This window comes from Osmerus eperlanus, chromosome 12 (assembly GCF_963692335.1).
Source record: "Osmerus eperlanus chromosome 12, fOsmEpe2.1, whole genome shotgun sequence".
Classification (NCBI taxonomy): Eukaryota; Metazoa; Chordata; class Actinopteri; order Osmeriformes; family Osmeridae; genus Osmerus; species Osmerus eperlanus.
Window position 1 is genome coordinate 5,972,594 of NC_085029.1, and position 24,580 is coordinate 5,997,173.

The window sequence follows — 24,580 nt, forward strand, 5'->3', positions numbered from 1 at the left end:
TGGGGGCATATTTTCAGTTAGCAGATGGTACTGTTTGAATCGCGATTACATCTTCTACTGCCGGTAACGTCGTAGAATAATCTTCAAAGGGGGTTCTTTATTAATGAATGAATGCAATATGAGTAGGCTAAATGCCTGAAAATATCACGAGAAGGGAAAACTTAAAAGGACGTTTAAGTCATAGAGATTAGGTCCATTTTTACACCGGTCTGCCAAATTTATTCGTTTTGATTCAGCTATGAGGCTGCCTCTTGCAGGGGAAATGAGAAGACATCATATTTAATTCTACACTTCACTCGTATTTTCAGTTGTAAATGAGCAGCACAAAAAAAATGCTTTTAAATCTATGTGATCTTTATAAATAATAAGTATGCATTTTAATATAAAATATACAGAAATATCAGTTGTAAAAATGTAATTCAAAAACGGACCCCTGTGCAACCGACGCAAGCAAGCACACCCTACAATTTCCCCAGAAATTGTACCCTCTCTAGTTCCCCAATGAACTGGCACAAATGACCAGTCTTGAATCTTCCGTAGGATGCATTACACTTTGTAAAAAATTGAGTTTATTCTTCAAATAAAAAGATAGAACTACAAGTGCACATTCCAAAAAGAACAAGGTCAGTGATCCTGATGGATTAAAAGTGCATTTGAGGTAGGATCCTACAGCTGAGAATTATTTTAAAAAGTACATATTCTGTATCGTATATTAATGAAAGGCCCATTAAACTCCATATTCCTTATCTTTAGAATTGTCCTTGTCAGGCAATGAATTTGAAGATCAGAACATGCTTTGTATAGTTTCTAAACTCACAAACACACACAAAAGACAATGGATGTGTTAATGTTGCCAAAGTTGGTGTAACAATTACAATTACATAAAAGGGCGATTGTTGTTCAATCTCACCTGTCCCACAGATGGACTAGTTGACAATATACATGTGGTTGGATGTACCAAAGAAAGAAAATGTAAATATTAAAATAAAAACTAGAGAGGGTACAATTTCTGGGGAAATTGTAGGGTGTGCTTGCTTGCGTCGGTTGCACAGGGGTCCGTTTTTTAATGAAATTTTTACAACTGATATTTCTGTATATTTTATATTAAAATGCATACTTATTATTTATAAAGATTACATAGATTTAAAAGCATTTTTTTTGCTGCTCATTTACAACTGAAAATACGAGTGAAGTGTAGAATGAAATAGATGTCTTCTCATTTCCACTGCAAGAGGCAGCCTCATCGTTGAATCAAAACGAATAAATTTGGCAGACCGGTGTAAAAATGGACCTAATCTCTATGACTTAAACGTCCTTTTAAGTTTTTCCCTTCTCGTGATATTTTCATGCATTTAGCCTACTCATTGCATTCATTCATTAATAAAGAACCCCCTTTGAAGATTATTCTACGACGTTACCGGCAGTAGAAGATGGAATCGCGATTCAAACAGTACCATCTTCTAACTGAAAATATGCCCCCCAAAACGTAAATAAGCTTGACATTTATTTAGTAGAAAATCGCTCATTCATAAAAAGCTCGCTGGTAGCGATCATTGTCAGTAACAACGCAAAATGCGATATAGCCCTGTGTGGAGAAGCTGCCCTGGTAAATTGTACTACTACGGTACAGTACTAGACTACTGCTGTGTTCGTCTCGGTAGCGATTGCGTTGGTTGAATTGGATTTAACGTTCCGTTGTACGGTTTAGGCTGAAATTAATTATTTTCATGAACAGATTGACAAAGTTTAGGCTGTGGCAATGAAGTTCAGGTTAGTAGTTAGATAGACTTTTGATTTAAGTAAGGGGAGTGCCGAACATGTTCTGTCGCCGTTTGACTTCCTAAACAGCTGTGTAGATGTTTTTGTAGTGTCTCGCGTAGGCTACAGCGTTGCAGTGATACACTGGATTGAAACCACAGGTAATGATAATTTCACCCACAAATCGTTTACTTGTAATCTAATGTCATAATAAATCCTACAACGAAAATGTATATGTGAGGAATGTTTATTTTAACGATTGAAAACAGATACATCATAGACCACTGTAGTATGTGTTGCCAGGGCAACACCGGCTGATGTCATGATGCTAATACTTCAGTGAAATAGTAGACTACTGTTTCCGAAAGTAGATGTACTTCCTTAATAATATCATCTTATATTGTACATTACACATCACAATTGTGTGTCATATCACAAAGTAAAATGAGTAAATAGTTATCACCCTGGCCTCTTTGCTTGTGGCGTTTCTGCAGCTGCCTTGCAGTAAAGCTGTAGTTAGCCTAGCTATCCCCCAAGTTAACAGATGCGAAACGAATGTTCTGCCAAAGTTAGTCACGCGTGTTTTCGTGACGTTAGTGACGTAGTGATGTTAGTAACGTCAGTGACTGTGGCTAGCAAATTAGCCACCGTTAGCTTCACTTTTCGCCACAAAAACTTAACTTGAGCCTAAACCATGCAACGGAACGTAAATCCCAATAGAAGCAACTCAATCGCTACCAAGACGAAACTTTTGACACCTAGGTTGTCTATGTAGGCCAAATATTGACTGAGTTTTAGGGGGGCAAAAAAATAAAAAATAATAATAAAATATATATGTGAGAGAACAAAGGTTGTGCCCTTGCCGAAGGCAAAGCACACCCAACTAGAGAGGGTACAATTTCTGGGGAAATTGTAGGGTGTGCTTGCTTGCGTCGGTTGTACAGGGGTCCGTTTTTGAATTACATTTTTACAACTGATATTTCTGTATATTTTATATTAAAATGCATACTTATTATTTATAAAGATCACATAGATTTAAAAGCATTTTTTTGTGCTGCTCATTTACAACTGAAAATACGAGTGAAGTGTAGAATTAAATATGATGTCTTCTCATTTCCCCTGCAAGAGGCAGCCTCATAGCTGAATCAAAACGAATAAATTTGGCAGACCGGTGTAAAAATGGACCTAATCTCTATGACTTAAACGTCCTTTTAAGTTTTCCCTTCTCGTGATATTTTCAGGCATTTAGCCTACTCATATTGCATTAATTCATTAATAAAGAACCCCCTTTGAAGATTATTCTACGACGTTACCGGCAGTAGAAGATGTAATCGCGATTCAAACAGTACCATCTGCTAACTGAAAATATGCCCCCAAAAACGTAAATAAGCTCATTCATAAAAAGCTCACTGGTAGCGATCATTGTCAGTAACAACGCAAAATGCGATATAGCCCTGTGTGGAGAAGCTGCCCCGGTAAATTCTACTACTACAGTACAGTACTAGACTACTGCTGTGTTCGTCTTGGTAGCGATTGCGTTGGTTGAATTGGATTTAACGTTCCGTTGTACGGTTTAGGCTGAAATTAATTATTTTCATGAACAGATTGACAAAGTTTAGGCTGTGGCAATGAAGTTCAGGTTAGTAGTCCGATAGTTTCACCTATTGAAAGACTTTTGATTTAAGTAAGGGGAGTGCCGAACATGTTCTGTCGCCGTTTGACTTCCTAAACAGCTGTGTACAGTAGATGTTTTTGTAGTGTGTCTCGCGTAGGCTATAGCGTTGCAGTGAGCAACACTGGTTTGAAACCACAGGGAATTATAATTTCACCAACAAATCGTTTACTTGTAATGTAATGTCATAATAAATCCTACAACGAAAATGTATTTGTGAGGAATGTTTATTTTAACGATTGAAAACAGATGCATCATAGACCACTGTAGTATGTGTTGCCCGTGCAACAGAGGCTAATGTCATGCTAATGCTTCAGTGAAATAGTAGACTACCGTTTCCGAAAGTAGATGTGGGCCTACTTCCTTAATAATATCAGCTAATATTGTACATTACATTTCACAATTGTGTTTCACATCACAAAGTAAAATGAGTAAATAGTCACCCTGGCCTTTTTGCTTGTGGCGTTTCTGCAGCTGCCTTGCAGTAAAGCTATAGTTAGCCTAGCTATCCCCCAAGTTAACATATGCGAAACGAATGTTCTGCTACAGGTAGTCACGCGTGTTTTCGTGACGTTAGTGACGTAGTAACGTCAGTGACTGTGGCTAGCAAATTAGCCACCGTTAGCTTCACTTTTCGCCACAAAAACTTAACTTGAGCCTAAACCATGCAACGGAACGTAAATCCCAATAGAAGCAACTCAATCGCTACCAAGACAAAACTTTTGACACCTAGGTTGTCTATGAAGGCCAAATATTGACTGAGTTTTAGGGGGGCAAAAATAATAATAATATATATGTGAGAGAACAAAGGTTGTGCCCTTGCCGAAGGCAAAGCACACCCAATTAAGCAGCAGAAGCTGGCCATGCACAAACTGCAGGCACTTTATCAACATTTATAAATGGATATCCACATTTTTGTGTCACACTGCAATTACTGTGACTTTTTACTTGATCAAAGATTCACAAAAAATATATAATTTTCAAAAATATACAACCGTTTGGTATGAAAGACAAAAGTTGTCTTTCTCTCAGGCACTTGACTACAGAAAGCAACATAGACAACTTAAAAGGCACTGTGACAATTACCTCTGCAACAACTTTCCTTGGTCTCCCCTACGTAATAAACCAGAGTCATTGTTAGGTTGTTCATAGAAACTGTTACCATAAGTTAAGGATGACAAACGCACAGACACGCTCACGCACAGACACACACAAGACAGAAATATAGTAACTAAATACCTACACCAGCGTGTAGCTATCATGAGGAAAGTACAGACCTTGTATGACATAGGGTATGACAAACACTACTTCATACATCCCCACCTCTCCAGCAGTATCAACAACCCTATTGACCTGGATCCTGAGGGGGTTAGCACTTTATCCTTCTTCAGGCATTGGGTCACAGCCACGAAAACTGAGACGCCCACCATTGTCACGCCTGTTTCTCATCTTTGTCTTACTAAGTACAATGATTGTGGTATATATCCTTTGGGAACACCGCAACAAAAAGAAGTGAACACCCCATGCATATCCACTCTACCCTGCTTCTTGCCCTTTCAGCCCCCCATTCAGGACAGGCAGAGTCTTATTGGTACAGCAACTGCATCTCCAACTCCATCTGTGGGGCTGCCAACCAGACCAGATGAGGTGGTCACAGATCAGATAACAGTCCGAAAGCACCACTTTTCCCCTTAGGCCCACCTCTTCTTTAGATTAGGTTTCTGAAAGAGAATATCCTGACATAAAAGTATAAACATTATCTCAAATCACGCCTTCAATTACCACTGATATCAAATGGCCATATTGCACTGTACTTCAAAACTTCATCCAAAATCTCTACCCAACTCAGAGCATTGGAAAGTGTCTAACCTCATGAAGTCATTGTTGTGTGTTGCCACATTAAAAAGGCAAAACACCCCTTCACCCTTTATCTACTGAGCTATGGACTTTTGAGCTGCACATGACTAGCTCCCCCCCCCCCACCCCCTCTCCCACCCCCCCACCCACCCCACTTGTCAATGGATAACATGAGTCTACAGTGACGTGTATGTGATTTTTAAGTGTCCCACTGCCCACTTCAAGGTCTGACCTCATGGGGGGTTCGGATTTGATGTTAGGGCGTGACCGCTCCAGGCTTTACTGAGTCAAAACTTCCAAAATCTGATAAAACAGAGTACCGGTCAGCGTCACTAGTTTCCGTGCCATATACCTTTACCCCACCCCCATCGCAGGGATTGATCTGATTATCGTCCCAGATCAAAGGCTTTCACCGGCGCTGTACATTTAAGCTCGGCCGGGTCCTCCCACGTCATGTCTAAATATTAATGATAATAAAGTCTCACACCCATTCTGTGTCAGGCAATTATAGCCAACATTGATCGCTCAGCTCACTCAGCCAAGTAGAACACAGCCATCGTAATGCGTCTCGGCATATCAAAGGGGAAGATCCATCGATCTGTTCCTGGATCTTAACATTTACCGTAAAAAAGTCTCTATTCTGAAAATAAATACACAAAAAAAAACATTTTATTTAGCAGCTTGAGTAGAGGAAGTACTGAAGCTTAGGGGAGGAGGAAGGGCCATAGAGCAGCTCAATAATGGCCAATCAGACAGTGGAAAGTGCATCTCGTGTCTGTTTCTTGGACCGAACACAGGATAAAAAAAACATGGAACAGAATGATTTTTTTTTAATGCTACGTACAGAATAATGTCTGCTCAAGCGTAGAGGAGAGCGTGCCTTTTCTGTGGCCGGTCCTAGACTATGGAACTCCCTGCCATTAGAGATTAGGATGGCACCCTCCATTTTTTGTTTTAAGTCCAGGCTAAAGACCCACCTATTTTCTCTAGCCTTTTCATGACTGCTCTGGGGTTTATATTTTATGGTTTATATTTATATCACTTTCTTTTAAACTGGTTATTTTATTTTGTCTACTTTCTTTTTTTAATAATTCTTACTTTGGCCAGCCGTGTGGCTGTTTGTATGTGCTATATAAATAAAGTTGAACTTGAACTTAATGTTTTACAACATTGAATGGCACTCTCCTCCTATTCTATCAAACTCATTAAATAGAAATTTGTACTTGGAGGTTTCTAAATCAAATTACCTGCGTACTGTAATGATACAGTATGGTAAAATCGTTGCACAAAAGCATTGACAGGTTCCCTTAAAGTGACTATTTACAAAGCTTTCTGACATAAGAAACAGTGGACATCAGCACATTTCACAATATCAATATCAGCAGAGCATTCCGTCCCAATACAGAAATCTGTGTCAATTGTATAATATGCTTATACTCATTATTGGAGTCTTTAAGCCAATCAATCACAACCACCTCATCCCCCAAACTCTCAAGCTATTATCAAGTGTCTCAACATTTTTGGCAAGGGGTAGTGTTCAGTGCAATTCGGTGAAGAAGGGGTAAAGACTTCTCCAATTAATGAGCAATGTGGGGTTAAAGGTTAGCATCAGTTGTTCCCATAGGACCACTCTCATCCAATACCACACCACCCGACATGTCAAATAACATGCAGAAAAAGTAGATCTCTTTTATATGATAGTTTAAGCCTCATATAAGAAAACATTTTGTACAAAATATAGATCAAATCAACTTGCCTTAAAATAAATCATTAGGACGATGAATCAATGAATACTACAAAGAGACAGAAGGGGGGTGGAGGGCTTGAGAGAAAAGGATACATAGATTGGAATACAACACACCGAATCAGCCATAAATGCTCGTAAAACCAGGGACACCACTTGTACAAAAGAGGCTAAACAATCCCACTGCTGACACCATTATCCTGCTGTGGGGCTGCCATCTCCGATAGCCCTGGCCTATAACTCGTCTTAACTGCAGCCATTGTACTAAAGCTGGAGGAAGGCTTGTTCATTACTATGGTCTACAATACTGCTCTTCATAACACCATAATACACCACAACACTATGCAATGGGAATGCGACCATAAGGTTTACATTTCAATTGACAATTGACTGACCATGACTGGCATGGATTATTCACACCATGAGCAGTTAACAGTATATGATTAAAAGTTTATTGCGTGGCAAAACGTTGGGGCATTATTAACAGTTTTGAGGATTTTTAAAAAATGGATCCATTAACTTATTACAGGGCTCTCAAGTCTCACGCATTCGCTGTAAGACTCACACATTTCAGCCATTTCTCACGCTGAGAAGTAATGGATAACTTGTCCCGCTCTATACAATTAATGAAGTGCAGGCATACTGAGGGAAGATTCCTGCCGAGATGATAGTTGTCTCCAGTTATACAGAGTTAAATGCCAAATCATAAAACAACCCCCCCCCCTCCCCTGAGTGGGGGGGGGGTACCGCGATCGTTTCGGCAGCTGGTCACATTTGCCGCAAAACGTTTAAGAATTCGGCTCGAAGATGATAAAACACACCATGTTTTTTGGTAGGCTATATTTGAATACAAAAACATGTTATTATGATTTGACTACGTTAGTTGTAGGCTATAGCCTATCACTTAAGACCTAACTTCACTACACCGGTAACAAACGGACAACCATGTGTTTACCCAGATAAAAACTATCCGATCAATTTTAAATAATAAATAAACCCTGATTGATCATGGCGTTGGCTGTTCAGCCAACATATCAGTCAGTTACATTTACATTTAGTCATTTAGCAGACGCTCTTATCCAGAGCGACTTACAGTAAGTACAGGGACATTCCCCCCGAAGCAAGTAGGGTGAAGTGCCTTGCCGAAGGACACAACGTCATTTGGCACGGCTGGGAATCGAACTGGCAACCTTCAGATTACTATCCCGACTCCCTCACCGCTCAGCCATCTGAAGTTGTTTCTTAACAGTAGACGTCTATTAATAAAGAGCGAGATAGACAAACTGTCATAGCCTACAATCAAGCAGAAGAGACACTGAAACCCATAGGCTACATCCAAAATCAACTGAGAAATTTGAGATGACGACACAAAGTAGGCTAAATCATCGCGGTTGAGAAGTAGCATAGGCCTACATGGAGTTGTATGACCCACAGCACGTATTTTACAAAGACTAAGACAAAAAAGACAAATCTTGCCACGTTATGTTGGGATGCTGTTGCGACAGCTGTTGGAATAATAAGTTGCCTAAATATAGCCTATGCCATGTGTATGTACCATGTCAGCTTTAAATGTGAGAAAGGAAAGCTCAAAGGAAAGGCTAGGTGACCGGCGCATAACGCCTAGAACACACTGGCTGCGGAGCGCCCCCAAGCGCTGCGAAGTGCCATGATCGTCCACGAATGGCACAAGGATGTTCTAGACACGCATTTCTCCACGCCGGTCACAAAGCCTTTCACAAAGCCTTTCACAAAGCCTTCACCTCCTCTGAGCTTTCCTTTTTCACATTTAAAGTTGACATGGTGGACATGTGGAGGTTGAACAATTACTTCAGAAATGACAGAGAATTTCAATTGTCCTTTAAGAAATGTTGGTACCAAATCCACTGAGAAGAAATGTCATCACCAGCTGAATCGCGGGCACTGCACTATCTATAATTCCAGGAATATGTGTGTGTGCACCCAATTTTTTGATGGGCACTATGCACGAGTTGAACAAAGTTTTCTTGCGATCCCATAAAAGTATTGTTGAAAGCTACATCGTTTTAGCTCTTCTTCTGTGGCAAAACACTGTAAAAATTCAACTCATGCGACACACCTGCCATCCAAATCCGTCCGAGTGAGGTAGATTAGCTACAGCGGTGCAGATTGCATTCTTTTGAACAAATGGGCTATACATTTTGTTTAAATTGTGTATACAAAAAACTAAAACATTGTGATATATAGGTTACCGTCCGTGCCTTAAATTATACCATGATATACATTTAAGGCCATACCACCCAGCCCTACAGATAACTGCAAACGCTCTGGGGTACCAGCTAAGACACTGGTGAATAGTCCAACGCTATTGTCAAATGCTCGCAATATTAAACAATTTGGAATCTTGCTCACGCAATTAATTGAAGTCTGTTAGACTGGTTCCACCATGTCGGTGGAATAATTGCATAATTGAGAAAGAGGATGGTGCCTTTAATCAATCAAGTGCCTGATGGTACAAAATGGGGTTGTAACTATGCAGATTATTACAACCTACATTCACAATGCTGACATGGAAATTAACTGACCTTAGGTGACATGAAAAATATGAAATGCCAAGAGCGTTATCGGACAGCTGCCTTAGACAACAATAAAAGCATGGTCACGCCCATAGTTTGTCTAGAGGTTCAAAAGTTGTGAACCACAAAAACATTTTGTGACAGAAAGTCTAAAGCCAATGTTGCCTTCTCCTCTACCCTCTGTCTCTTTTACTTGAGATATCCCTCACTGGGAGTCTTTTTGCATGGTGCTTTTTTCGACTATGTGCTCAGGATTGTGCCAAAATATGTAATTCAAGATTGGTGAATGGAAACCAGTGTTTAGAAATGGTTTATGTCAAGTCTGTCCTGAAATGCTCTACCACAGGACAGCTTTTAGATGGGACTGGTGTGTGTTGACATCTTATTAAATAGAAGACAGTCTAGCCCAAGATGCATGCAAAATGGACACACAGAGCTTCTCTGTTTCAGCCAGGTCATAAGGCCACTGTCTCTAGTGTGGAGGTGTAACGCTAGGGCAAAGTTTGCCCTGGCAGGGGTAACTAGCTCCTCATATGTGTGTGATGCTCAGGGATATATTCAAGTTGGCTAGGGTTGGGGGAGGTTTGTGTGTGTGTGTGTGGGGGATTCACTGTCTCCAAACACTGACTGGGAAAATGGCACCATGCTGCTAGGCCATGATGCTATTGTTCTTACAAACTCCTTTAAAAGTTGTTGCCCTGTCCTTTTAAAGCTGGGTGTAAAGACTAGCAGACAGGAAGCACCTCTGTGACCATGCAAACATTCTGACAAATAAACTGACCTGAACTTGAGATGTGCATTTGCATTCTTTTTAAGTACTGGTTCTGTTTAAGGACATCCTAAAAGATAATTGGAAAGTTGTAAAGTAGATACAATTAAGAAGCTCATTCAGACAATCCCTATATTTGGGGGATCTTGAGCTGACACATTTAAAAGCTTGATTTCGCATTCACTTGCCTCTTCTTGGGTTTGATCTTTGATCCCTACTGTATGTAAACTTAAGCCACTTTAGCCAGCTATGCCACCAAAGGATTATCAGCGTTGAGTATTTTATTTTAGCCACAGTAGTGACCTACAATTTAGATAAAATTATTATGGCCACAGCTTACAAAATATATAGGTGAGAAAAGAGGAATCAAATTTTAGGGGTTAGCGTTTTTATTTTTTTACATACTAGTGAGAGCTTTGGCAGACACAAGGTGAGGGACAGACACTGTGAGAAGAAACTGAAGGCGGTAGGGGGGGGGGGGGGGGGAGATGTCATTTTAGATATTCTGCTATGATCACATTTGCGAGTTACTGAGAAATACAGGAAAAACGAATAAATTGTACCCTTCCGACTATAAGTGTAATTCAAAAACAAACATCCTGTACAGAAACTTGACATACAGCTGTCTTCAGTCAAGCTAATTTTAAGCCAATAAAGTGGTAGCAGCCTTGAAAACATGGTGTGTGTGTGTGTGGTGAGCAGAAGTGGTAAAAAAGGTGTAATTTACAGTGAGGATAGCGCAGCCGTGCGAGGAGGGTCATTCCAGTTCGGACAGGTAGCGACGGGGTGATGTTGACAGTAGAGGTGCAAACCAACCCCCTTGTCGCCACGGAGACGCTGGGGTCGATGGTAAGAAAAGGGAGTCTTCTCTCAAGCTGGCATGGGGCCTAGTCCAGCACAGGGGTGCCCTGCCAACTGCTCCTCCCCTGCCACCACCCCGCTCCCTGGCTGGCTGATGGGGCCAAACAAGCCCAGACGTCGGCCAAGAGGGCAGAGAGGGCATTGCCAGCTGGGCTAGCACTTCACTGCCGAGCACCACTCTCCAAACAAACAGCTCAGTGGGCCGCAAGCCACAGGCAGCATGGAACCTGTCATTACAGACTGAGCGTGGCTTGTTTCCTCCATCTCTGGCCTCGCTCTGCCCTGCACTGCACTTCTCACATGTAAAATCTCCTGAGCGATGAGTCTTTCCATTCATAATGTAACGGAACATTATTTGACTTTATCACCTATGGACCTCAGAGGTTAACAAAGTGATCAGTGAACAGATGAATTAGAAATGAGGAGAAGAATATTGAGGAAAAACCTTGCGGACGAATGTGAAGTGCATGTGAGAAAGGTTAGGGACTTGAACCAGTGGTTGTCCAAAGGTTTTCTTAGAGATGAATTACACCGTAGCAAATTATACAACATCCAAGCAACTTCCTCTGATCTCTTGCTAAAAATGGACTATGATCCGCTACGTTATGTTCTATGCAAACGGGCAAATCCTCAGGACAATTCTGCTGCTTATTGTTCTTCAGATATATTTGAGGGAAAATACTTTAGTTGGATCAAACATGAAAAGGGCTTTCTTTTCAACAATGCTAAAAGGGTCAGTTAAGAAAAATTATCATACAAAATGTTTGACACTGCCCTCTGGTATCTGGTATTGCTGGAACGTAATAGCCAGGGGAGAAAAGGGGAAGCAAACAAAAAAACCTGTGTAACCAGTTTGCCTGCGACAATGATCCCGATAGAAAGAATGAGCGTGTGAGCAATGTTATTCACGTAATTCAATATCCAACCCTATCTACAGTATACCTTTCTTCTCAAGCAAAGATATGTTTCTCGGTAGTCATCCTCAAGTGATTTGAAGAGGTACAAAAATTACAATGGAAAAGAAGCATCTGGTTAGTTGCTCTACTTTAAGAAGGGGGGCACTGAAGGATGAGAAAATGTTTGACCAAGTCAAACAAACATTGGCACTGCAAAGCATTCTGTTTATAATTCCTTTTTTACAAATTTCTAGAAAAAGGGGAAAAAAAGGCTTATAGGCAGGGTAGGCAATGTCGTTGAGCAGCACTTTGCAAAAATAAATGTCCCATCCTGTTAGCAACCAATAAATCTAAAGGTTTGACAGTAAAATTAAATCAATCTGATATCTGTGGGCGTTGCAGGACTGTAATAAACACGACCAATCATTAAAGTCGGACTGGCATTGGACGGCATTCGAACTGAATGCAATAATTTGATGGGCTACTTGTCTGTCTATCTACCTACCTCCGGGCAGTAGTCAGGCAGCACGTTCATCTGTTTTGGGGGACGGGCTTTTAAGGGAGGGGGTGGGATATTTTGGTTTGAATTCTTTGAAACTTGAGCTAAAATGGGTAGGTTCGCAGTACTTGCCTATCCTGCCTTTAAGCTAAAACAAGAGATTTGTTTGAAGCATAACAGATGAACATATTAGTTGTGCATTTTTAGGCTCAAGTCTTACATTAAGAGACGTTGAGTAAATATAAAAATGTACACTCATGCTTTTCTTCATAAGATACTCTTCAGTTGGATGCTTAAAACAAATTAGGTTTGTCAACCAACTGAGTGTCACTACCAGGCCTACTGTAAATTTCTACCACAATATAAAATATTAACGGAATCTGAGCCAAATCAACACTTTGTTACGGCCACCAAACTAAGGCTCATATGGAAACACGTAAAATACGTGAGGCCAAACACATGAGTAGCTGTTTCTATAAAATGTTATTTTTTCTGGAAGATTTATTGTGCAACAAAAGATCAGCAGCCCCATCTTACCTCACAGACACCTCTAGTCTAGATAGGAAACCGATAATATGAGCCACTTCACCAACTCACCCTCATCAGAATATATCAGTTTATAAATCTTAGCATTCGACTAACTGAAAAATAATTAAGTGTTCAGGCGAGGTCATGATCTGGAGACAGGCCTTTTTCACTAGACACCGGAGCCATGATTTCATAGCCTTCCTGTCGGCTGTGGAAAGACACACCTGCTCCAATCAAGGCCACCCAGGTGGAGAGGGAGATAAAAAGCAAGCAGTCCACATAACTTCATACTCTCCAACATGGATATTGGAAATAGTTTGTATTTAAGCATTTTACTTTGAGGAAACAACTTCTAATAATTGAAGAGGACCTCATGATTCCATATAATTTGTGAAAGCTCAATAATAATAATAATTTTAAAAAGCATTGTAAAGAGGTGTGTTACAGATACCTCACCCATTCCCCATGTTAAGAATATTCAAGACTTGACTCACTACACAACATCACTGCAACATCCCCACTGCACAACACAATTGGGTGAGTGACACTGAACACTCTCTCAAGTCGGCTTTTAAATTAAGACAAAAAATTAATTGGAGCAATGAGAGATGCAGCGAAAGTAAGGGGGAGGGAGCAAAGAAAACATTTAAGACAAAGACTGAAAATAAAAGGTTCTGCCTTTTGAGTGTGAAAGAGATAGAGCATCATTGAATTGCAAGAGAGAAAGAGAGTGATGTGTTTAAATAAAAAAAAACGGAGGACTAGTGGCAGCTGCGTGCCTTTATCTTGGAATCTGAATGAATCGAGTCACCGGAGGTAAACACACACACACAAACACTTGCCCTGACACATCCGCTTAGTGTATTCTCCTGCACACATGGAGCTTGATTAGGATGATAACGGATAACATCATTCATGTATTGTCCCCATCACGTTTTTGATGACATTCAAAAACAAAATTGGCTCATGATGTGCATAGTTTAGTCCATTTCATTCAGCCAAAGTTCGCGTAAAAAGTCATTGCTACTGTATGAGACAAACGCTGCCATACATTGATGTGATAGAATACATGTTAAGAACTGTTAACAAATAATGTCACGAACACTTCAACAATTCTCATCTCCAAATTAAGTTCATTATGTGATGAAAATTATGATGTGATAATTGACAACTTTATGGTCAGGTGCACACAAAAAAATATACTGTATGATTCAAACTAAAAGACAAGGGCGTATCATAATACATATTGGGGGGGGATGTCCCCCCCAATATTCAAGTCTGGTCAAAATGTCCCCCCCAATATATTGATATAAAAATATAAATGTGCTACGCTACGACAGCAACCACGCACACTGTCCGACATTATCATTACAAAAATTAATTCGCCCCCCCCAATGTTGACTCCATGGCTACGGCCTTCCTAAAAGATGAACAAACAGAAGGATTAAGCAACAGTCTGGTATCTTGAATTAAAAAAGTATGATGTTTTAAGCGTTTAACACACCGGTCTGGTTCAAGCACTGTTTAAAGTGATGGGAAATCCGTTTTTTTTTTTTTTTTTTGGGGGGGGGGGGGGGGGGGGGGTAATTTCAGCGTTTTTGTTATAACAGTAAGTAGAGAGACAGGAAAGGCAGGGGAGAGAAAGGGGGATGATATGCAGTAAATGGCCCAGGCTGGAATCATATCTGGGCCGCTGTAGTAAGGCCTTAGCCTATGTGGTATGTGTTCTATCCGGTGAATAGTTTGGAGTGATTTGATATACTATAAATGAAACAAATGAGGACCTGAATACAATCATAGCATTAGACCGTAACTTTGTTATGATGTCCTAATATATTGTACAACTGAGGGAGACTCTAAAGCTATAAATTCACTTCAACAATTATTTATTTGTCGTTGAAACAGTACATTAAATATTGAAATGTAAAAATAAATGATTATGTATTTGGATATTATGATAATTATTATGATATTATTACTATACTTCTTTTTTATCTGAGGTTATGATGAAGTGCCCTGTCCTAAAATCCAAGTGACATAGTGTGTCAATGGGGTAGTCAGTCTGTCGGTCCTCCTATCAGTCCATAAAAAAAGTATTTGTATTTATTCTTTGAGACCTCTCAAGGTTGGAAGCTTTTATGCAATAGAGGGGGTAAAGGACCACAACCATTGAGAAGTGGCATGACAACTAAGCCCACAAAAGCTTCAGCTTGATGGGAGTGATGTTACAACCTCTTCAGTTTCTTAGAGAGAAAAAAAATTTTTTTGGTCCGTTGTGATAAAGGGAATCTTTTATTCCATCTAAAACATGAGTATCAACATTTCCAAAACGGATGGGCTCACATTGTTTGCTGCACAAATCCCCTCACCCCCTCCACACACTCCAAACTGGGGGTCTGTTAGGGTGGGTTAAAAGAACACGAAACAAAGAGACAGACAGACAGAAAAGGGGAATGTGATTGACAGGATAAAAAAGAAGAGTATAAGAACAGAAAAATCAAATTTCAGCATTCGTAAATATTTCAAGCTCCTATACCCAACCAAGGAGAGATCAGAGAGACAACAACAGCAGCAAAGCCCAAGCTTTATCACTGCTTCAGATGCAAACCAAACATCAAAAGTGATTTTTTACTGTGTATATTTTTTTTTAGTTTTGTCTGCACAAAACTACACAAATCCTCCTCAATGGAGGCAAGTAATTAACCTTAGTGTGTACTCCAATGTACTTCAACGTACAAAGATGGGCCATTCATCTATTCACTTTATCTTAAAATCCACGCCATTTGAACAAGTGCACAAAACATCATGAAAACAAGTAAATGGTGATTCAAATATCTGTGCCATCGGATTCTTGCTGCCGTATTTCCCATGCTTCTACCATTGAAGTGAATCGAACTGCATGTGGCACACAATATGAAGAAATGTATGCATATGTGGCATCTGAAAGTTACAAGTGAATTTACATTGTTTACTTTGAGATGAGACTGCCCGTCTGAAGGAAAGGCAGACCCTTACCATCCTGGCAGCCAATGTTACAGAACCCCCACTGCAACTTGGCATGGCACTGCCATGCATCTATGCCTGGCATGACCTTACGTGGCATGCGGCCCCACAAGCAACAAGTGGGCATGGGTCTCCATGGCGCTGGAATATGGGAAGAGACAGTCAATTTATCTTCTTCCACACACACATGCCGAAATCCACCACTGCGGTGGCATTCTGCATTCTTCCAGGCAGCTGTTGTGAGTGGCCCAGACGTATGCACAATGGGCATGCTGGGAGGGAAGACAGTCAGGGTAGAGGCAGTGTGATCGGTTCTAATTGCTTCAAAATGTCCAGAAGAAGGCCCCCTATTATCTATTTAAAACGGCTGATAATGGTGGTGGTGGTGGTGGGGGTTGGGGGTTGGATGCGACCCAGGCAGAGCGAGGGAGCTTCTCCGTGCCGTCTTCGACTCATTATTTCCATCTTGACGGACGCCTGCGCTCAACCCCTGGATGAATGGCCCGTGCTGAATAAGTTATCACGGGGCACACAAAGGGAGAGTGGGCTCTACAAACAGCAAGGCGGCTCGGAGAAAAAAAAAAGTAAAAAAAAATTCCCATCCTGTTTTCCTCTGTTTTCCCAGACAAAAAGAGACCCACCGCAGACTGTGAACTCACCTGTAATTTCAGCAAACATAGTAGGAGGAAAGTAAGGAGGGATGAAGGAAACAAAACAATCAAGAAAAGGAATGAGAGGCATCTGTGTGCATACTGATATCCGCAGAACATTACTCTGTTTAGTTTTATCTGCCCCTCTGTTGGCAAAGCTTCTCTTTCATTTTGTGGGGTGAGCAGGGACTTCCTTTGGACAGCATGTAAGATGTTTCAGAGTGTGGGTTTTTTGTTGTTCCTAAGACGTCTCTGACTGAGATCATGGCATCAGTTTGTTGCCCTGTTTTATGTTTCTTTATCGCCTTGTTGTTTTGTGGTTTGTTGGTGGTTTGTCCACCTCAACGTGTTCTCTCACGGAGAGAAGACTCGGTCCTTTCACGTTGGCTACACTTAGTGAGCAGAGTAGGGTTGGATTCAACTGCCACTGATCACTGCAAATACTGGTGCCACCACCAATCCTCCCTCTCTCATTCCTTCACTCCATCACTCAAAAGTAGTGGGGGAACTTTTTGGATGGGCACGTCTTTTCTCCTCTGACTGGGAATCAGAGGGCGCGGCAGCCCGACAGGCAGATCAAACAGGGCGGGTACCCTTGGAGTGACACCTGGAGCCACTTCAAGGGGGGAGAGCGCCACAGATCTCCAGTCAACTTGTCGGAACGACGGCCTGTCGGAAAGGGGGAGGGGGGGGCTCAAGCAGGAAGTGGTAGTGGAAGTAGAAGAAACAAGAAGGGGCAAACACACCACCACCCCAATGTCATACGAGGTTGACCCACTGGGCTTCGGAAATGTAAGAGAGCAAAGCCTCTCCTGAAAAAAAACTGTGTGGATAGTGTGGTGGGTAACAGGGTAAATAAAAGTTGAGGTAGAGGATTTCTTACTGAGCTGTAAGTGGCATATTTGATTAGACACTGGGTCACGCAACATGTACTCATGACTCTATATACACACAATTAGGTGGGTCGATAATGAACAGTCATTCCGTAACACCATCTTTGCATGTCTTAGGTTTGGTCCAAAAAATTCAGTTGAGGAAATGTCAGTTTTATTCCTCAATAGATGAATGTATCCCTTGTATGAAAAAACTGCATGGATTTGCCCTTGTCAACCTCTCTCTTCTCTACAACCAGACTTGTTTGTGTCTTCTTTCTTTAAAAGCGTCCCATCAGCAATCTATAATGGGTGAGGTGGAGGAAAAAAAAGTATGAGTAAAATTGCATAGGGGAGGGAGAGTTTGAGGGCAGAGACAGTGAGTAAGAGACAGAGTGAATGAGTGAGTCAGTGAGAGACACACACATTGAGTGAGTGGATGAGAGAGAGAGAGAGAGAGAGAGAGAGAGAGAGAGAGAGAGAGAGAGAGAGAGAGAGAGAGAGAGAGAGAGAGAAAGAAAGAGAGAGAGAGAGAGAAAGACAGAGAGAGTAACAGGCAGAGAGAGAGGGGGAAAGGGGTGTTACTTGTGCTTGTTTGGCTCTGGAGCAATTGCTAATGAGGCTAAGGCGCACCCTGTCATTGTCCCAGCAGTAGCCAAAGCCACACATTCACACACACAGACACATGCACAAATACACACACATGTACAAACAATCCTGCAATTTCCTCACACAGCCTGAAAATACAATAACATGTGGCGGAAGATCTGTCTTACAGAAAAAAGTAAACTAAAATTCTTGATGATTAAAGTACAATATTAGAGAAGACAATTTACCCAAAACTATTCTAAACAGGACTAATTTAAGCATTTGTATACATTTATACAGCGGGAAAAATGGGTTTCAACAAACTGTCAAGCATCCATATGTTATTATGGCTGAAATAACATTGATTTATATCTGGGTTTGGTAACACACCATTAGTCACACCAGTAGTTGTCAATGGTCAGACATTTCTAGATCTCTTAGATCAACCTATTTGTTTAAGCCAGCCACGAAACCCATCTCTACTCTACTTGGTTCTCAATCTGCTCCACAATCCACAGATGCCAGCTCTGTCACACGTAACTGTCCACTAGGCTCTTGGCACTAAGCTTTAACAATTCCATCCCTATAGTACCAATGCATCCCCTATAGTACAGTGCATTGATGTACATGCACAGACACGCATGAAGGCACGCACGCACAAACACAAACACAAAAACTAGATGCCTCCATTAGGAACTGGCGAGAGGGAAAGAAAGAGAGAGAGAGCACCCAGACACAATTCATGTTTTAGTTGAACATTTGCCAGAGAAAGCCACAGAACTGAACGTGGAGAGTTCACAGAGTGTGCAGATAGGGCTGACCCAGAGGGGGATGCACTAGCAAATAAAGAGGGGGATATCATGCCAGGCTGAATCAATTGAGAGACAAATGAAGTACAAATGTAGAACATTTGTACAATATAATTTTCAGCCTTAACATCGATAACAGATAGGGAACCAACTCATGGGACAGGGAACATGAAGCCGTGGCTAGCACTTATTGTTATTCTTTTTTTATTGCAAAACACCGTTAAACGCATAGGGTGGCTTTACACAGGGAAACTTTTCAAGCAGCCTTAGTCGAAACTAAGTTGCAGTTGAATTGTATCGTGTAAAGCCTTCTGCAACCCACTTGAAACCGGTATAAAATTCAGCCACAACAGTTGTGGAACTAGTTTACAGCCACCAAATGCAAAAGTTAGTAAATATATTCAAATATATTTTATCCAGTGAGAAAATTATACAAAATAACATACAAAGAAGCAAATGTAGCTTCGATGACACTGTCCACTTGATAACATCTAGCGAGAAAAAACAATAGCATTCAACAAAAGGAAAAATCATCAATCTAGTTAGCAAAATTTGTGAAATAAACATTGCACAAGACTTTTTTTTTTGGGGGGGGGGGGTTATTTTTTAAGTGCTTCTGGTAGCGGTCAAACAAGTTGCGTGAAAATTTCACTCTGTACCCTGGCCACTACTCAACATTTCTGAGTCCTATAAATGTGTCACTGTTTGATGAACAGTGTTGCAGTATAGCTGGGTGGCAAGCACTTGCATGATTCAACTTTGACATGGAAGCACTTGTTTGGATATTTTCTGACATCCCATCATTTGGTGTCGAACAACCTATTAGTGTCAAACTATATGTTAGAAGTTCTACAATATGCTGATTTGATGTAGGAAATTCTATGACTACTTCAAAAGGCCCTAACTCTTCTTTCCAGATATCATTCTGGGATACAGGTGACACAGGTGAGTAAAAACTCAATATATAGACGGGCCATCACACAACCCAAAATGGTGTGTGAGAGAGAAAAAAAAGAGAAAGTGTAGGAGTGTGTATGTCCATGTGTAATGTGTGTCTGTATAAATGTGTGTGGGAGTGCACAAGTGGGAGAAAGCACCCATTGAAAGCTCCACCCAAACCTCTCCCTCCCCTGGTACCAGCATCCTAATAAAGCTTTTCCTCCGCTGTTTGAGAAAAAGGCGTACCAGATAAATACAACAAAAAAAGACTGACTGGGTGAAAAAAAGAGAGAAGAACTATAATTTGTTCTGTCTTTCAGCTTCAATTAAAAATAATATCAAATCTTTTTGTTCAACTTCACAACAAGACTTCAAGAGGGCCCCTAAGACTCGCATCCATTTGCATCCCACCACAGCCCACTGGTGTCTTCTGAATTCCATTAATTATATGACCTACATATCATATAGTTAATATTTCAAACTGTGTGTGTGTGTGAGAGAGAGAGACTCAGCCAATACTAGAAAAGGGGCTAAATTAGGAGATCTTGAGGACATCAGAGCCACCGTATTCTAGACGCTTTTTCTAAGGCTTCAGACTTTGATCTACTCCCGTCTGACATTGTTTGCAAATGTCGGTTTATTGGGATTGGCAAACAAGTGAACACAGCCACACATTTTTTTCCTTTAAACAGCCCTATAGCAACCCGTTTTCCACTAAATCAAAAGGGAAATAGGCCAGGCCAACTGCCTTGGCTTTAATTGAGAGAATGTTACAAACAAGACAATAGGGACAAATTGCCACAGTGAGGGTTATGTAAGGTTATATCTACAATGATACACCTTATGAAATGAACTTGTCCACAAAACACAAATCTCAAAACAGAAGCAGTAGCTTTGGTGTAAGACAAACATTGTCAGTATTAGTCTGTGACCTCCTGAGGTCCTAGTGCAATACCCAGGCTGTTAGCACAACTGGTCAAGCTATGCTAGCCCTATTAAGGTTATTTCTGTGAAAGCAAAGGGAAGTTAACTAACAGTGGCGGCTAGCAAACCTTCCGTCCTGAGCCTGGGTCGGATCTCTTAATCAGTGTTGAGAGTCAATGCGGTTCCCTCCTCTGGAGGTCCTCCTGGAGGTGCCCAGTCCTGCCACCTCAGCCAGCCCCGCTGCTGCCAGCCCCCCCATCATCAATATGGAGTCCTTTTGCGGCCGGGCTTGCTTACGCTTTCTGTCTGATATCTCGGCCCCATTCCCATTTCAAAGGGAGGTCCACCCGGGGGTTTGACTTTTTGATCTGCCTGGCGACTGACTCGACCACCTGCATGCAGGATCAGCCGCCAGCGAGAGCAGACCGCCCCCACCCCCTCCTTCTTCCAAGAACCCTACCTCCTTCAGAACCCCCAGTGGTCATAACTGGGTCTGGAGCAGCATCCCAAGCTCTCCTGACCGGGAGCCTGCAGAAGCTTGACATGAATGGGGTGTAGCAGCAGCAGGAAAGCTTGCTCTGCCAACGCTGGTTCCATTTCACTGGTGCAAGAAAAGTTGTGGGGGTCATTTTGTGTCAAAAGGGTCATAGAGTAACGCTGTGGCCACAGACGTGACGAAGGACATCGCAGGATTCCTGGAGCTCCTCAATTGGACATGGCTTGGACACCCCACACTACCTCTTCAATGTAGGACTGTGTAAAACAGCCCCCCCCCTTTCACAGCCGCACAAAATACTACACACAGGCAGACACACACACTGCTTTCGCCCTGACTAAGGAACAAAGAGCCGCCACATCTGATGTGTCGAAAAGAGATCCTTTTATTTCCCCCCCCTCCAAGGTCTAGCTTTTAATTACACTGGAGAGACTTGCTGTACAATAAATCAAGCACTTTCACTTACATGATATGCAAGGCATATTTGTCCACTTTTAAAAAGGATAGGTTTTAACCAGGAGTCAGAGTATAAATGATTGATTTTTGCTGACGAGATCCTTCACTGAGGTGTCATAGTTGCTGCATACCTCTTGTACAACTATTCTTTATTCCCTTGAAGGTTTTTGTTACAAAAGAATCACCTGAAATCACGGTGAAAAAGCAAGCATTTTAATTGTGCATCATAAAATGTCAAACTGCTTCACTCCAGATAAGTATCATTGATATTATTACTTTTTAATAACATTATGATTTCCTTTAACAGGCGTTCCCATTAAAAGTTAATGAGATCACCATGACCATGACAATATAATTAAAACCCTCAGGACTTCAGATGATTTGTATGAATAATTTACTCTGAGCTGAAGCGCATCAGACGACATTCGCTGAGTAATTGAGAAGTAGTGGCATTGTGCGGGGCGTGTCATACAGAGGGGTGGTGTGTGGGACACAGGTAATTCAACTTTCAACTCACTGTCTATGTGGGTGTCTATTTAAGCCACTCCCATTCACACTAAACTCTGTGGTCGACACTGCCCTACGTATCCAACGACCACTCAAGATATTGGTCTAGAGGATTTTTAGAACGCGCTTGGTTTCCAAAGACTTTCCGTTAATTAGTTTCCTTGAACCAAAGAAGGTGGAGTAATAAAGTGTACTTGATACTCAGCTGGAGTGATATCCAGAATAGATATGACCCATGACAGATATTAGATGGGAGTTCCAAGTATCTGAAATGTTTCCAGTACTTGAAGTATTTCACGCTTTGTATTTTTTATTTACTTGGTAGTATCACCATATCACCCTAACCATACTGGCGGACACATGTTGTTTACCTAGTGTGCAAGTAGCTAGTTTTCAACTATACCTGTATCTTTTTTACGTGACAAAGATACAAAATACTCCAAGGAATTATACACAGTTCCAATTCATACAACAGCCAGCCATCTTATTTGGGACTAATATACTCTATATTGAACTTTTAGTACAGAGAAACATTAAGAAAATCCATGGATAAAATTTGTTTTAAAAAAGCTGCCAAAGTTGCTGTATCCAGTACAAGAGGTTAAACTTTAAGTTTAATTTGCACATGATGATACTATAACATGTTACAATACTGGGACACTTTAAAATGCTAAAGACACAAAACAGTGACAAGTGTAAAGCCAAAGGAGACAACCCCATAAAATAACAACAATTGCTATGACATCTAATACAAATGCGCAATAAATCTGTGAAACCTATGGAAGCAAATAATATGCTGAAGAATTGTCTGAAAGTAGGCCTAATCTGAGATATAATAAGAAAAAAAAGTGTCTCTTTCCTTTTCCCTGGTTAGACATGACTAGTAAAATGAAAAACCAACATGCATCTTCAAAGAAAAACTCCTTTAACAAGAAAAGGGTATGTTTTGGGTGGGTATTTCTATAAAATGAGGAACAAGGGTGCTTTATCAGGCAGAGAGGTGGTTGAGAAGAAACTACGAGTCAAGCCGCTTCGGAAAGCCCTCATAAATCCTGATTTGAGCCTGCTAACCAGTGGAGACGATGTACAAGAAAGAGGGTAGAGAGGAGAGATGGGGGGGACGTGGGCTTGACAGGCGCAGAGCTCTTAAAATGCTACATTTGATTAAGTCTTCCCATTAGGTGACAGCTGAACTTTAACATTAATATGATAATATTGAAATAAGTGTGTGTTATTTACTTTGGAGCCCATGGAGGAGAGGGGGGTGGGAGGAGTGGAGACAGGATGAGGGATGATGAATGATGTCTGGACAGCTCCTGGGTGACACCGGGCGAGCTGAGCCCCCCGTTCCCCCCCGGTCCCACCACCCTCTCTAATCAGACTTGACAAAATGGAGACATATGCAGAAATATTGGTTACAGTCGGCGTCACAGGCTGCCCTGGGCCTCCTCCATAGCAGCGTGAGGGGCCCTGCACGCCTGCCCCAAATTGTCTATGGGCACTGAAGCATCTATTTCAATTGGCACTTCCTTCCTGACCCTGGGATTTTACATTAGGCCAGTGTCATTTACATATTACTCTTAATCAAAAACCACATGAGGCAATAGAGGAAAAAAAAAGAAAAGGAAAGAGTGAAACAAAACCGTGCCGTCACGGTTCAGGGGCAGAGCCACAGAGGCATTTTATAAAATGGAGATGTGACAAGACATTAGTCTGTGTGTGGGTGTGTTTTGCAATTGTGTGTTTAAGAAGAAAGCAGGGTAGAGAGGGAGGGAGGGGGATGTTTGTCTGCTTTTGAAAGGAATGAAGTGTGTGTGTATTAGGGTAAGAAAGTAGGGGAAGTTGTTCCTATGCTTTGAGTGAATATGCATATTGTCTATGTGCAAGTGCATGTGCAAAGATGACAAAGAACGAAGCAAAGAAAGCAAAGTTGGTCAGGTTGAGCGGGTGGTAGGTTCATTTCTGTAAAAATAAATACAGCAGAGGAGGAAGGAGAAAAGCATATCAAACAACACAGACAGTGCTGTTCCTGCCAGTTCAAATAGCAACCCTTCTCACAAATGACAATGAATGACGCTAAATTCAGACAATGACGCAAATTTAACCAACTAGAATCTAAATGATAAAGGTTGAGTACAGATGATCACCCAGTCTCTAGCAGGGCCCTAACCACAGCCGGGCAATTGAGGGAGAATGTGAA

General features: G+C 41.3%; 1 protein-coding gene across 5 annotated transcripts in view; it reads right to left on the reverse strand.

Annotated features, from left to right (window-relative positions):
- The window catches only part of vti1a (vesicle transport through interaction with t-SNAREs 1A), a 137,492-nt gene that overhangs the window by 24,868 nt on the left and 88,044 nt on the right, over positions 1 to 24,580 (reverse strand). The window contains exon 9 of one of the 5 annotated variants that reach the window (XM_062475111.1): positions 21,806 to 24,342. The exons of the other annotated variants lie outside the window; for them this stretch is intronic. Coding sequence (XP_062331095.1) covers positions 24,315 to 24,342 — 28 coding nt within the window. The 3' untranslated portion in view covers positions 21,806 to 24,314. Of the gene's footprint in view, positions 1 to 21,805; positions 24,343 to 24,580 lie in introns of those variants that run through there. 5 annotated transcript variants of the gene reach the window in all.